The following is a 13762-nucleotide window of genomic DNA, read 5'->3' as shown; positions in this document are numbered from 1 at the left end:
TTTGTAATCCGCCGGCTAGTTTTAAATATCAAGCGCAGCCTATAGTCTCATGCAACAGCCGATATAGGGTCTGGGTCCGCGAGACTAAGCACAGCCACACATCCCAAACTAAAGAATTCAAAGTTACTATCATTTGCATCCAGCTAATTAGCTAAAATTGGGGAAACTTTAATCTATGTACTTAGTAAACTAGTATAGTGCCAGCACCATAAGTAGTCTGTGGGCCAGACCTTTTCTCAAAGGGGAAGGTCTGGACTCTTGTAGCACTTATGTGCTGCATGCATGCGCTTGGAAGAGTTATAGAGTCTGAGACTTGTGATATTGGAGTTATGGCCTGGGAAAGGAGTAGTGCATGCATGTATATAGCATCGGTATGCATGTGCAAGCGAGGCTCGTACACAAGTCTCCCACTCTATCACCTGTGCTGGATGGGCATACTTACTCTACTCGTTTGTACCAACTTTACGATTTGTTAAGTTACTTAGAGTTACTAACTTGTGTTTCATGTATAACTACTTTACCCACTAAAAAAAAGGTATATATACGGAGTATACCTGTTGTGTGTGTATGTGTGTGTAGACTGCTACGTATACAGCTGCATGCTCAAGGATCAATGAAGTGCAAGTAAAAGTTTCTATACGCTTCTAGTCATGTTTTCTTGGATGTAATTCGTGGATTTGCAAAATAATACCAAGGGCGTATGAAGAGAATTCTCTTCATACGCCCTTGATAATCCTTCGATAGTACTTCGTTCTCGAGTTATGCCTACCGTATAAGCTCTATTAAAATAGTGAAGAGTAAGTATTGAGGGAAGATAAGAAGAGTAAGAGTAAGACAAAAAAAAGAGTTGCTGAAAACTAGAAGTTGAAATTGAAATTGAAGTTAAGGTCTCGAAGTTGAACAGTACTATGGGCCGGTGCAATGCAAGCGGACGGTAGGTATCTAAAGACTATGCACCTGCTTCAAACCTGCGTCAGCTGACTTATGCCAAGCCCTCACAGAGAGACAATCCAGAAAGCATTGCCCCTTTTGAAGCCTGCCGTCTAGATAAAAACCCTGGGGTTCATCCCATTGGCATCGGCGACACAGCAAGAATAATAATAGCTGAATCAGTTTTTATAATAGATATCCAAGAAGCTTGTGCTGGCCAAATTTCTGGCATAGAGGCTGCATCGTATGAGAATGAAGAAACTGAAGCAATACTATTGGTTGATGCAACTACAACCCGAAAGACCTCAACAAGGCTACCCCATGAAGACTATTGAAGAGATAGCTGCTCGAATGCCACATGCAACAACCTTCTCTGTTCTAGATGACTAAAACTCGACAACCAAAGTGCCAAGCTCTGTACCTTCAATACTCCATTTGGGCGATACATGTTCAAACGGCTCCCATTCGGAATATCGTCAGCTCAAGATGTTTTCCAAGCTGCTATGTCGGATATCTTTGAGGACACTGAAGGTGTCGAAGTTGTCGTTGATGACATATTAGTGTGGGGCACCACCATCGAAGAACACGATACCAGGCTCGAGCAAGTCCTGCAACGTGCACAAGAGCGGAATCTAAAACTCAACAAAGACAAAAGCCAGATAAGGCTTAGCCTCGATCCCAGGCCGCACTTCCCGCTAGGGAGGCCGGTGAAGGAGGCTAGATAAGGCTCAGCTACATAGGTCACATCCTAAGCCAAGATGGAGTCAGACCAGACCCAAACGAATGAAGAAGAGCTACAGTGATTCCTAGGTATGACAACATACCTATCAAAGTTCATTCCCAACTACTCACAAACATCAGCACCATTGAGAACGTTGCTAGAGAAGGAATCTGAGTGGCATTGGGAAGAGCAACAAAAGAGTGCACTGTCAACACTGAAAAACTCATAACAAATGCTCCAGTGTTACGATATTTCAACCCAAGCAACCGAACTAGTAGATGCCAGTTCAAAAGGGATGGGTGCAGTCCTGCTACAAGACAGATACCCAATTGCTTATGCGTCTAAGTCACTAACAACCACCCAACAAAACTACGCTCAAATCGAAAAGGAGATGTTAGCAATTGCCTTGGGCTGCAAAAAATTCCATGACTATGTGTATGGTATACCGAAAATCACAGTAGAGACTGACCACAAACCACTCGATAACCAAACCATTGCTCCAGAAAATGATCATGTCCATCCAAAAGCACCCGATTCATGTCATTTACAAACCAGGAAAAGAACTCCTAATAGCAGACACACTGCCCCCCTACCTGACAAAGCAACCGAGTTAGAATTCCAGCAATACGATATTAACATAATACACCGGGTAACTGAACCAAGAACAAACAGAACGAGATACTGCTCTCCGCGACCTACACAAAACGATACAAGATGGTTGGCCAGAAACAAAATCAGATGCACTCCCTGGTGCCAAACCATATTGGAACTTTCGTGATGAAGTCACATACCACCACGGACTCCTATTCAAATGAAACAACATTATAATACCGGCTTCAATGCAAAAGAGATGGTCCACAACGCACACCTTGGAGTTGAAAAATGCAAGCGACGAGCCAAAGATGTAATGTTCTGGCCAGGTATGGCAGCACAAATCACAGACACAGTTCTAAGCTGCTCTATGTACTCAACACAACAACGGAGTAATACAAAAGAACCACTGAAGTCACGAGTAGCTGCTGATTTAAGCCAACTAAATGACCAACACTACCTGGTTTTGGTAGACTACTATTCAAACTTTATCGAAGTAGACAAACTCTCAGAGACTGCTAGTGAAAAGATTATCGATTGTTGCAAATGTCACTTTTCCCGTCACGGAATCCCTGATGTTTTTGTTTCTGACAATGGACCACAATTTTCTGGTACCAAATTCCACGAGTTTTCCAAAACTTACCAGTTTAATCACCGTCCACACTACCCGCAGTCAAATGGCAAGGCCGAGAAATCACTATTACAGAAAGCCGACTTTCAGTTAGCACTGTTGGATTTCAGAAACACACCTACAAATGACGTTCTAGGATCCCCCGCTCAACGTCTCATGGGTCGTAGAACAAAGACTTTGTTACCTACAACAGCTAAATTGTTGGCCATACAACTATCAGTTGTCAAAGCAAATCTCCTTGCACAAAAGGAAACTCAGAAGCTATATTTCGATCAACATACAAAAGTCTTACCTGCGTTAGACCAAAGTCATGTTCCAATGTGGCAAAATATGGAAACCAGCAAGTGTTAGAAACATTTCATCACATCCCCGGTCCTACATTCTTGTCACTGCTGATGGACAAACATATCAAAGACCCTTGCATCATGTTTCCGAGCAGACAAACGAAAATGTCAGTGTTTGTAGTGATGCCACTGTTCACAGTGAGGCCAGTGTTTGCAGTGATGCCAGTTACAGTGTTGCCAGTGTTCACAGTGATGCCAGTGTTCACAGTGATCCCAGTGATGCCAGTGATACCAGTGTTTGCAGTGATGCCAGTGTTTGCAGAGATGCCAGTGTTCACAGTGATACCAGTGTTTACAGTGTTGCCAGTGTTCACAGTGTTCACAGTGACGCCAGTGTTCACAGTGATCCCAGTGATGCCAGTGATACCAGTGTTTGCAGTGATTTACCGTGATGCCGGTGTTCACAGTGATTGCCGTGATGCCAGTGTTTGCAGATGCCAGTGTTCACAGTGATACTGGTGTTTACAGTGATGCCAGTGTTCACAATGATGCCAGTGTTCCCAGTGATCCTAGTGATACAAGTGATGCCAGTGTTTACAGTGTTTCCAGTGATGCCAGTGTTTTTTTTTTGATTTTATTTAGAGCATAGGATAGCTAGATGTAAAGTGCATCCTAAACAGAAAATATTTAAACACACTGACAGTAACAATATCTTCTTTATTGTACTTACTAACAAGTTTGTTCCATAAAGTTACAGCGTGTGGGAAGAATGAGTATTGGTACATTGATGTTCGAAATCTAATTGGTACCAGGGAGAGACTATTAACTGAACGGCCTCTCTCAACCGGTGGGTTGGGAAAGTCTATCATGTCATGTAAAATTTTGTACAAGTGGCACATTCTTGCAACTACTCTTCTTGTCTCCAGACTAGATGCTGACAGCAGTTCTTCCTGCTTTAGATCCCACTGACCCAGACACATTCTCATGGCAAATCTCTGTACTTTTTCCAGGTTTTCTATATCACTTCTATAGTGGGGACTCCATACTTCTGAAGCATATTCCATAATTATGTGGCCTCACAAAGCTAGTTTTAAGAGAGTGGATGGAGATGCATTGGTTGAGAACCTTCGATAAAGTAGACCAATTAGTTTTCTTGTTTTGTTACAAATGGTAGTAATATGAGGGTGCCAGGAGAGATCATCAGATAATGGGTAGATAATGTGAGACCCAGATATTTGTAATTTGGAACTTGTTGCAGCAAGGTTCCATTTAAGTGTAGAGCTGGAGTGATGCCAGTGATACCAGTGTTTACAGTGATGCCAGTGTTCAGTGTTTCCAGTGATGCCAGTGTTCGCAGTGATGACAGTGATACTGTGATGCCAACGTTCACAGTGATGCCAGTGTTCCCAGTGATCCCACCCAGTGATACCAGTGTTTACAGTGATGGCAGTGTTCATAGTGATGCCAGTGTTCCAGTGTTTCCAGTGATGCCAGTGTTCCCAGTGATCCCAGGATCCCAGTGTTTCCAGTGATGCCAGTGTTTCCAGTGATGCCAGTGTTCACAGTGGTGCGTATTTCACATGCAGTGATACCAGCTAGTGTTTGCAGTGTTCACTGTGATGCCGCAGTGATGCCATGCAGTGTTTACGCAGTGATGCCAGTGTTTACATGCCAGTGTTTGCAGTGATTCCAGTGTTGCTTTACAGTGATACCAGTGACTGAGTGTTCTACACAGTGTTTACATCAGTAATGCCAGGTTTCTTCATAAAATTATACCAGCTAAAACCACAAACCACAACTTCAACTCAAAATGTGTGTCATAATTTATCACTATGAGACAAAGTAGCACTGATGTCATAATTGTTGAATATCTGCCTCCTACAGACTCATCTGAGGTTTTTGCAAAATGCCTCAGTGCTAGGTTTTTTTGTGCTCAAACAGTGTCACATGCAGTAAATACTGTCTGCGTACGTTTGATGAGTATATAGAGCATGGGTGTCGCATGGCGTGCATGTGTTTTCAGGGTATACTTGTGCTGAGCTATGATAATGAATGGTGCTTGCTAATTATACGAGCTCTTTTCTTTGAGCCAGTATATTTTGTAAATCTGACTCGTGAGTGTGTACCATGCATCAGTGGCCGGAGATTTAGAGTAGAGTTGAGAGAGAACGATAATTATATTCAGTTTTCATAGTAGTCATAAAACTCAATACCTATAGAATATTCTACTTGTAGTAGAAGCTGCAGTCCTGCCTAGGAGTGATGTTTATTATAGTACAGTGTTTGTTATTGTTTATCACCTCAATGTTATTAAAAAAACTGTGGCTTATTAGTTCCTAATATCAACTGCAGGCCTGTCCTCACACAGGGGCAAACACCAAAACGCTACAAGAATACAGGGGCAAAACGCTACAAGAATATATTCTTGTAGCATTTTGGTGTTTGCCCCTGTGTGAGGACAGGCCTGTATTCTGGTGTTTGCCCCTGTGTGAGGACAGGCCTGCAGTTGATATTAGGAACTAATAAACCACAGTTTTAATAACACTGAGGTGATAAACAATGCTACAAGAATGTACTACATTCGCTGTGATATAGAATAATAGCTGATCGATTTTCAAAGCCCTTTCAAGATAATCATATTTCGTTTACTTGCATACACAAGTCCAATATACATGCATGACTAAAAAGCTACTCTCATCATAGAATAGTAATTGCAAGTATACCTTCTATATGAAAACACACCTTCATAAGATAGCAATGACCACCCTGGTAAATTATGCTTTTTATTTTGCCTATTATTCTTTTTGAAAAGTCAGCCTGTTTTTTTATTTGTGATAGCACTACCTGAGGTATCCTCGTTCCCAGCCTCGTTGTCTCTATATAGCGGCCCAGAACAGAGGTTATTGAGGTAACATTTATACAGAAAGTGCATGAACTATAATCCTCTAGTGCCTGCCTAGTGGCTATAGTGCTATATACAGTACAGTAATATATGTCTATCTATAGCTACATTATAAGATGATGTGAAATTAGGTATACACTCTGAGGGTCAAATTATGCTAATTTAGTGCTCTATTATTCTCAATTATGCTAGTTGCTAGAAGTCTACCTATAGCCCTAGAGGGACACCACACCCTTCATAAGATTAGTATGAAAAAGCACTCTCATTGAACTTTTGCATCTAAGGATTCAGGAAAACCATAATAATGATGGGTGTATTGGTGTGTGGGTGTCTTTTATCTTGTACCTTATCAGTTTAGTCATGTGTTGTTCATCAACATTATGAAATTCACAGTTTATAGCTTCCATCTGAAGCAGTCCCCATGGGACCTGAATTATACTGTATGTAGTTGTAGTATCCCATAGACACTTGATTCTGACATATACACATTAATTGTAGCAAATGCTCTGCATGGTTGCAACGAAGTGCTTTTAAACTTGACATCCCACTAAACTAATCTGGGATTCACTGGGGAAACGGCGATCGAGAGCATAACTAAAATATGTTACAAATGTTAGCAATTCCATGTGATGCCCAGCCAATACTTCATCAAGTCGAATTCCCTCTTTTTAATGTAATGCTGTGGAATAGAAGTTAATCGCTAATTTTTCGTGAATGCGTGTAGTATTACACACTCAGTACGTATACTGCATGGTGATCGAATGTGTATATATAGAACACTCCATGGCATCACTGTGAACAGTGAACTGCATACATGTAAATACTAAAACACTGGCAATACCCCTGCATGGATATGTTTTGAGCTACAACACTGTAATCCATGCACTGGTATATCACTATGAACACTGGCTTCACTGTAAACACTGTATCACTGGCATCACTGGCATCTCTGGAAACACGGCATCACTGGAAACACTGGCATCACTGGTATCACTGGCATCACTGTGAACACTGGCATCACTGGTATCACTGTAAACACTGGTATCACTGGCATCACTGGGATCACTGTGAATATTGGCATCACTGTGAACACTAGTATCACTGTGAACACTGGTATCACTGGCATCACTGGGATCACTGCAAACACTGGCATCACTGTAAACACTGGGATCACTGGGATCACTGCGAACACTGTGAACACTGGAAACACTGCATGGAAACACTGGCATCACTGTGAACACTGGAAACACAGGCATCACTGTGAACACTGGCATCACTGTAAACACTGGCATCACTGGAAACACTGGTATCACTGCAAACACTGGCATCACTGGAAACACTGGTATCACTGGGATCACTGTGAACACTGGCGTCACTGGGTATCACTGTGAACACTGGCAACACTGTAAACACTGGTATCACTGTGAACATTGGCAACACTGTAAACACTGGTATCACTGTGAACATTGGCATCACTGTGAACATTGGCATCACTGCAAACACTGGCATCACTGTGAACACTGGCATCACTGCAAACACTGGTATCACTGGCATCACTGGGATCACTGCGAACACTGTGAACACTGCAAACACTGCATGGAAACACTGGCATCACTGTGAACACTGGAAACACAGGCATCACTGTGAACACTGGCATCACTGCAAACACTGGCATCACTGGAAACACTGGTATCACTGCAAACACTGGCATCACTGGAAACACTGGTATCACTGGCATCACTGGGATCACTGTGAACACTGGCGTCACTGGGCATCACTGTGAACACTGGCAACACTGGTATCACTGTGAACATTGGCATCACTGTGAACATTGGCATCACTGCAAACACTGGCATCACTGTGAACACTGGCATCACTGCAAACACTGGCATCACTGGGATCACTGTGAACACTGGCATCACTGTGAACACTGTAAACACTGGTATCACTGTGAACACTGGCATCACTGCAGGCATCACTGCAAACACTGGAATCACTGCGAACACTGGCATCACTGTAAGCACTGGTATCACTGGCATCACTGGCATCATGCACTGGAAACACTGTAATCACTGGCATCACTGCAAACACTGGCATCACTGTGAACTGGCAACACTGTAAACACTGGCATCACTGCAAACACTGGCATCACTGCAAACACTGGCAACACTGTAAACACTGGCATCACTGCGAACACTGGCATCACTGCGAACACTGGTATCACTGGGAACACTGGCAACACTGTAAACACTGTAAACACTGGCATCACTGCGAACACTGGCATCACTGCAAACACTGGCATCACTGCGAACACTTGCATCACTGCGAACACTGGCATCACTGGAAACATTGTAATCACTGTAATCACTGGCATCACTGCGAACACTGGTATCACTGTAAACACTGTGAACACTTGCATCACTGCGAACACTGGCATCACTGCGAACACTGAGAAACACTGGCATCACTGCGAACACTGGTATCACTGTAAACACTGCATGTAATTATTGCGTAGGTGGGACTCTGAAATTATTCACTCTTTATGGATCCATCTTACATGAGACATCTCTCTCTTCTCCCTACTGCAAAAACAAAACGCCTAGTATGTGTTAGTCTAAGTCTAGCAAACTTTCTCTGTACAAAGTGACTCCTATTTTAGAACTTTCTGTACCTCACCGATGACCATGATGTATACCAACATCCATCAAAGATCTAGCTATTCATTTTCTCATTGTCTGGGCGTCGGCCCGTCTTACAATCCCCCTATACAATTATATTTTGGCCTGTTGTCCAGGCTGCACGCGCCTTGCGTTAATTAACCTAGCTAACCGTGAGCCCGGATATGAATGGTCACGTGGTCGTGTTAACCTAGCTAATTAGATGCCCGGATATAGATCACGTGCCAGCTATAACATAGGGGCAGTTCTCCGTTGTAGACCGCCGGGCCGTATGTTATGAAGCAACCTTCTAACTACATCAAATAACCTATTCTAGAGGGGTGATGGTGGGTGGGCACAAGAAAACAAGAAGCTGTTCTGAACTCTTGAAGCATGTGGCTACTTCTGAACTGAGCATGCCCAGAACTAGGTATGGCTTCCAACACACCACACCCCCGCAAAGCCACAGGAAGTGCGATTGCTCTACAACCTTAACTATACGTTTAACCTACGCTGACTCATTGTCTGGGTGTCGGCCCGTCTTACAATTATATTTTGGCCTGTTGTCCAGGCTGCCCGCCGGCACGCGCCTTGCACACATGGTCCCTAGCTAACCGGTCACGTGGTCGTGTTAACCTAGCTAATTAGATTAACGGTGTGCCCGGATATAGATCACGTGCCAGCTATAACACAGGGGCAGTTCTCTGTCGGTACTTGGGGGGCCCAAACTCCCAAAGCTATTGTAGGAATGTGGTAATTATAAGTGGGACCCCCAAAGTGTGATAGTATGGGATATGCCAATGGTGATTGGCAGGCGGACCCGGCCTTTTAAGAGGCGGAGCCTACTGATTCCGGCTTGGACCCGTTTCAGAATTGGTAGAGTCTGGGAGGCCGAGTGATAGCTGAGCATTTCTAACTGACGTTTTAATTGACTGGGGAGCTAGCCCCTCATCAGCAAGATGGCTGCAAAGGAACATAGTAATAATTCAGTCGGGAGACGTAGCTGGCCTGTCTATCTCGATACCGTGATGGTGGTCGTTGGCCACCAGTGGTATCCTGTCCAGGATCGATAGATACTCCTGGCAGAGTGTGGACGCTGCTGGGGTGATGATAATAAAATCATCGAGGTAGTGGTCGATGTCCGGTATTCCTTTTTGTTGCAGGTGCCAGTTTAAGGCGTCTGCAACAGCGTTAAATATTTTGGGAGCTGACCGGAGGTCAATGAATATCTGGCCGTTCCAGGACATTGCCTGTAGTGGACGGTCGTCTGGGTGAACGGGAATCAGTCTGTAGGCAGACTCGATATCAATTTTTGCCATCAGGGCCCCTGGTCCGATATCTGAGATTCGACGAGCTATCTTATCCACGGTCGTATAGCATAGCTCGGGGTCCCCTGGTGAGAAAGGGCCCAGCATCCTCCCCAGTGCTAGTTCCTTTCCCAGGTATGCTGTTACCACTTCAGGGTCGGAGCCCATATTAATCTGAGCTTGCCGTAGTGGGGCCTCGCGTTGGAATCCGATCCGGAAGCCGTTAGTGGTACCGTTGATGATGTAGTTTGAGAATGCTTTATCGGGGTGAGCTTGGAGGGCCGCTTCCCACGCCTCTACGATAAGGGGTGTGTGGACTCCTCGGGCGGCAAAAGTCAAGTGCCATCAGGTCTGCTGTGTAGGGATACAGCGCCTCCCAGTTCACTCCTGGGAAGGAGTAGGGGTATAGGTTACTCAGTTATATGGCTCATCGGAAGCCGTCACACCTGATGGTGGAAAACTGTCTCATTCTTATCTTAGTCTATAATCATCCTATTATTATTATTATTTTTTTTTCATCATAATTATCTATAACAAACCAATCATACCAGACTTAATTATTGCCATATAATTATTATATACATGATTCGTTCGAAATGGGTTAATAGACAAAGCGTCCCGACCGTGGGTTAAATGTGAAATAGGTTCGAGGGCTCAGACTCAGTAGACTGGGGCTGTTCGCTTTGGTCCTGGAGAGGTGTAGCCCGTAGCACCTGCTGACTGGGTGATTTCCACGGCAACTCTGGCAGGCGTGGGTGCGGTGTGCTTTCTTCCCGAGGCAGTACCCCTGGTTGTAATTTCATCTAACGGTGGTTTTCTAAAACTTGTGGGGGAGTAGGTGGGCGGTTGAGTGGGTCCTTGGGTATTCGGGAGACCGGCCGATTCGGATTCAGGGGGCAATATGTTGCTGTGTGGTCCTCCTGCATGCGTAGTTTTTGCCCGCCCCGTGGAGGCTTCGTTGTAGAGGGTGGAATCATCCCAGTTTAGGTCCCTTCTGGCCAAGGCTGTCATATGCCCCCTCCTGAAAATTCTCTGATAATTGTGGCCATGTAGGCGAAGAGTTCTGGGGCTTTGTCCGGGAACCTTGAGGCGAGGATCCCTGCCATGAGAGAGTATCTCTCTGCAGATATCGGCTGTTTGTGGCCTGCCGACTCGCAGTTGTCATCCCTGGTTATTTCCGCCATATCGACGAATTCCAGGTTTAGGATTTTCTTTACAACCCTGGCTGGGAGCCGCCGCTCGCCCTGAACCGCGGCTGAGGCCAGGAGGTGGAGGCCAGCCGGATCGTGGGCGGGTGGTGGTGTAATGAGAGGGTGAACCGCGGCTGAGGCCAGGAGGTGGAGGCCAGCCGGATCGTGGGCGGGTGGTGGTGTAATGAGAGGGAGGCCACCTGTGGAGAGGTAAGTCTTTGCATGAGCCTCGGTATAGGTACAACTATACCGTTGGGGTCACCGGGTACCATATTTTTGTCGCTGGGCTGATCTGAATGGGTCGCCGGGTACTTACCAATTTTGACCAGGTCCTATCTACTTTAGGTCGCTGGGCGGGTGCCATTGAGTCCTATCTACTTTTGGTCGCTGGGCTCACCTGAACAGGTCGCCGTGTACCGTTGAGTCCTATGTCGCTGGGCTGGCCTGAACAGGTCGCCGGGTACCGTTGAGTATGGCAATTTTTCTTACTTACCTCGGGGGGGAGGAGGTGGTTCCACGATCCCTGCGGGCTCAAGTCCTGGCAGTCTGGGGGGGTAGCCATCAGGATTGTAGTGGATAGAGTGGATCACAAGAAAACGAGAAGCTATTCGGCTACTTCTGAGCCCAGAACTAGGTATGGCTTCCAACACACCACGCAGCTATGGATTGCTTAACTACGTTTAACCTACGCTTAAACTACATTTAGCTAGTATTGTATGTGCACATGTCAATTGAAGTGAAAGATATATAATGCAGAATACAGCTTCAGAAAACAGTGTGAGACAATACTGGATGAATAAGTGATGCAAATTACATGATAACACGATTAAATACAGAAAACATGTTCTGGGAGTGTGTCACTTAGCGCTTTCCCATAGTTATACAGCATTTTTTCTTTGAAAAGAGCTGGCTGATTGTGGTACTGTGTCGGTAGTGTAAGGTGGAGTGCACAGGTTGATGATGTGGGGAACATTCTTTTGGGCAGACAGGCGACAAGTCTAACCCCAATGGAGGCACTGACTCTGCCCCAGTGAAGAAAGCCAGGATTTTGCTCAAAGGGACGACATCACTTCCTGCATAAACACAAATACCAAGGGCGTATAAAAGAAGAGAAACATCAGAATTCGTCGAGTTCCAGTCTAGTCTAGTACTTTTAATAGGTGAAGGTTGAGAACTCAGGTCAAGGGTCAAGCATAGAGGCAAAATTAAAGATCGACAAACCGATGATCGATGAACCGATTGGTGTGATCGACAAACCGATTGGAAATGATCGATGAACCGATTGGTGTAAACCGATTGGCAATCATCGATGATTGACCTGCCATCTATCGATGATTCTGTCATGCATTTTTGACCTGAATGGCGCTCCATACCTATGTAGAAGTTGTGTCGACACGCCGAAGAGTGTTAACCGCTGCAGTAAATTGGAGGCAAAAAGAAGGAAAAGAAGTTATGCAAAGCAGCCTCTTGTTTCCCAACTTGCTACAGTTTCCAGCTAAAGGCAACTGACAGTAATGGCTTATTTATGTTGTAAGACTATCCCAGAAGATCACAGAAAGATTCATGGGTAGTTGCACAAAAGCAAGAGCTGAGTTGTATAGATGTTTAGCATATATATGTCACATTCCTACTAGACTATATACCTAAAACTAGCATTATATTCAAGTGGCAGTACTGCAAATAAGATTTGATTTGCATCTTTTGCTCTGAGAACTGAATCCATGCCATTGAGAACCTGAGAATCTTGAAACATAACATGCCTGGTCAGTCTGGATCTTTCTAGTGACTCTAAGCAGGGGCGTTTCTAGAGATTGAAGCAGGAGGGTGCTCAAAAGTACAGAAAAAAAATGGAGCCGCGCGCATAGCGCGCGCGATTTTATGCCCCCGCATTTATTGCGGCGTATCTTTCATACATCTACAGTGCAACAACCAAAGAGAGTAGATTTTTTTTTTTTGTACACATTTTTTACATTTTGTGGCATATCTTTTAAAATAAAAGTGATATGATCTATTTGAGTGCAGGTACTTAAAGTTCAACTATTGGCGCTTCCATTGGATCACCACCTGTTACATCACATGACATCATCAGTATAAAATGGCTGTCTGAAGATGTGTACTTCCGAAAATATGTTAGGAATAGAAGTAGCTTATTTTGTTGAGTTAAGATCTGAAATTTGTTGTGCATGTACCTGAGTATATTGCTCATCTTTTGAGCTTCAACGGAAGTCTGGGCTACTAGTAAGTTCTGAGAAATACTGCATTTTGTTGTTTTTTGGTGGCAAATATGTTAGGAATACAACTTTCGATTTTATATTAGTTAAGGTCTAATTTTTGAGCAGCATGTACTACAATAGTGTACTTTTCATCTGTACTAACTTACAGGAGTTAGGCTAGCCTCTTCTTTGCTAGAGCGGCCCATCTTGTCAAAAACAGTGCTTTTTATGACTTTTGGGGCGATTTGCCTACGTATAAGGCTCATTTGCCACGCCCCTGTGACACAGAATGACCAACACCAACTGTGCATTTGCAGGTAGACATCACATGACCTT

The 13762-nt window shown here is 44.4% G+C and overlaps 1 protein-coding gene across 1 annotated transcript; it reads left to right on the top strand.

The window, feature by feature from the left end:
* The first annotated feature begins 2501 nt into the window (after positions 1-2501).
* Positions 2502-3224, top strand: LOC135340194 (uncharacterized protein K02A2.6-like). The gene has a single exon (XM_064536516.1). The coding sequence runs from the start codon at positions 2502-2504 to the stop codon at positions 3222-3224; it is 723 nt and encodes a 240-aa protein (XP_064392586.1).
* The last annotated feature ends 10538 nt before the right edge of the window (positions 3225-13762 follow it).

Source organism: Halichondria panicea, chromosome 8 (assembly GCF_963675165.1).
Source record: "Halichondria panicea chromosome 8, odHalPani1.1, whole genome shotgun sequence".
Classification (NCBI taxonomy): domain Eukaryota; kingdom Metazoa; phylum Porifera; class Demospongiae; order Suberitida; family Halichondriidae; genus Halichondria; species Halichondria panicea.
Note: the sequence above shows the minus strand (reverse complement) of the source record. Positions and strands in the feature narration are given on the sequence as shown.

Bases quoted from the DNA above. Each gene is read 5' to 3' on its own strand.
- LOC135340194 (XM_064536516.1), top strand. From the start codon at position 2,502: ATGGTCCACAACGCACACCTTGGAGTTGAAAAATGCAAGCGACGAGCC.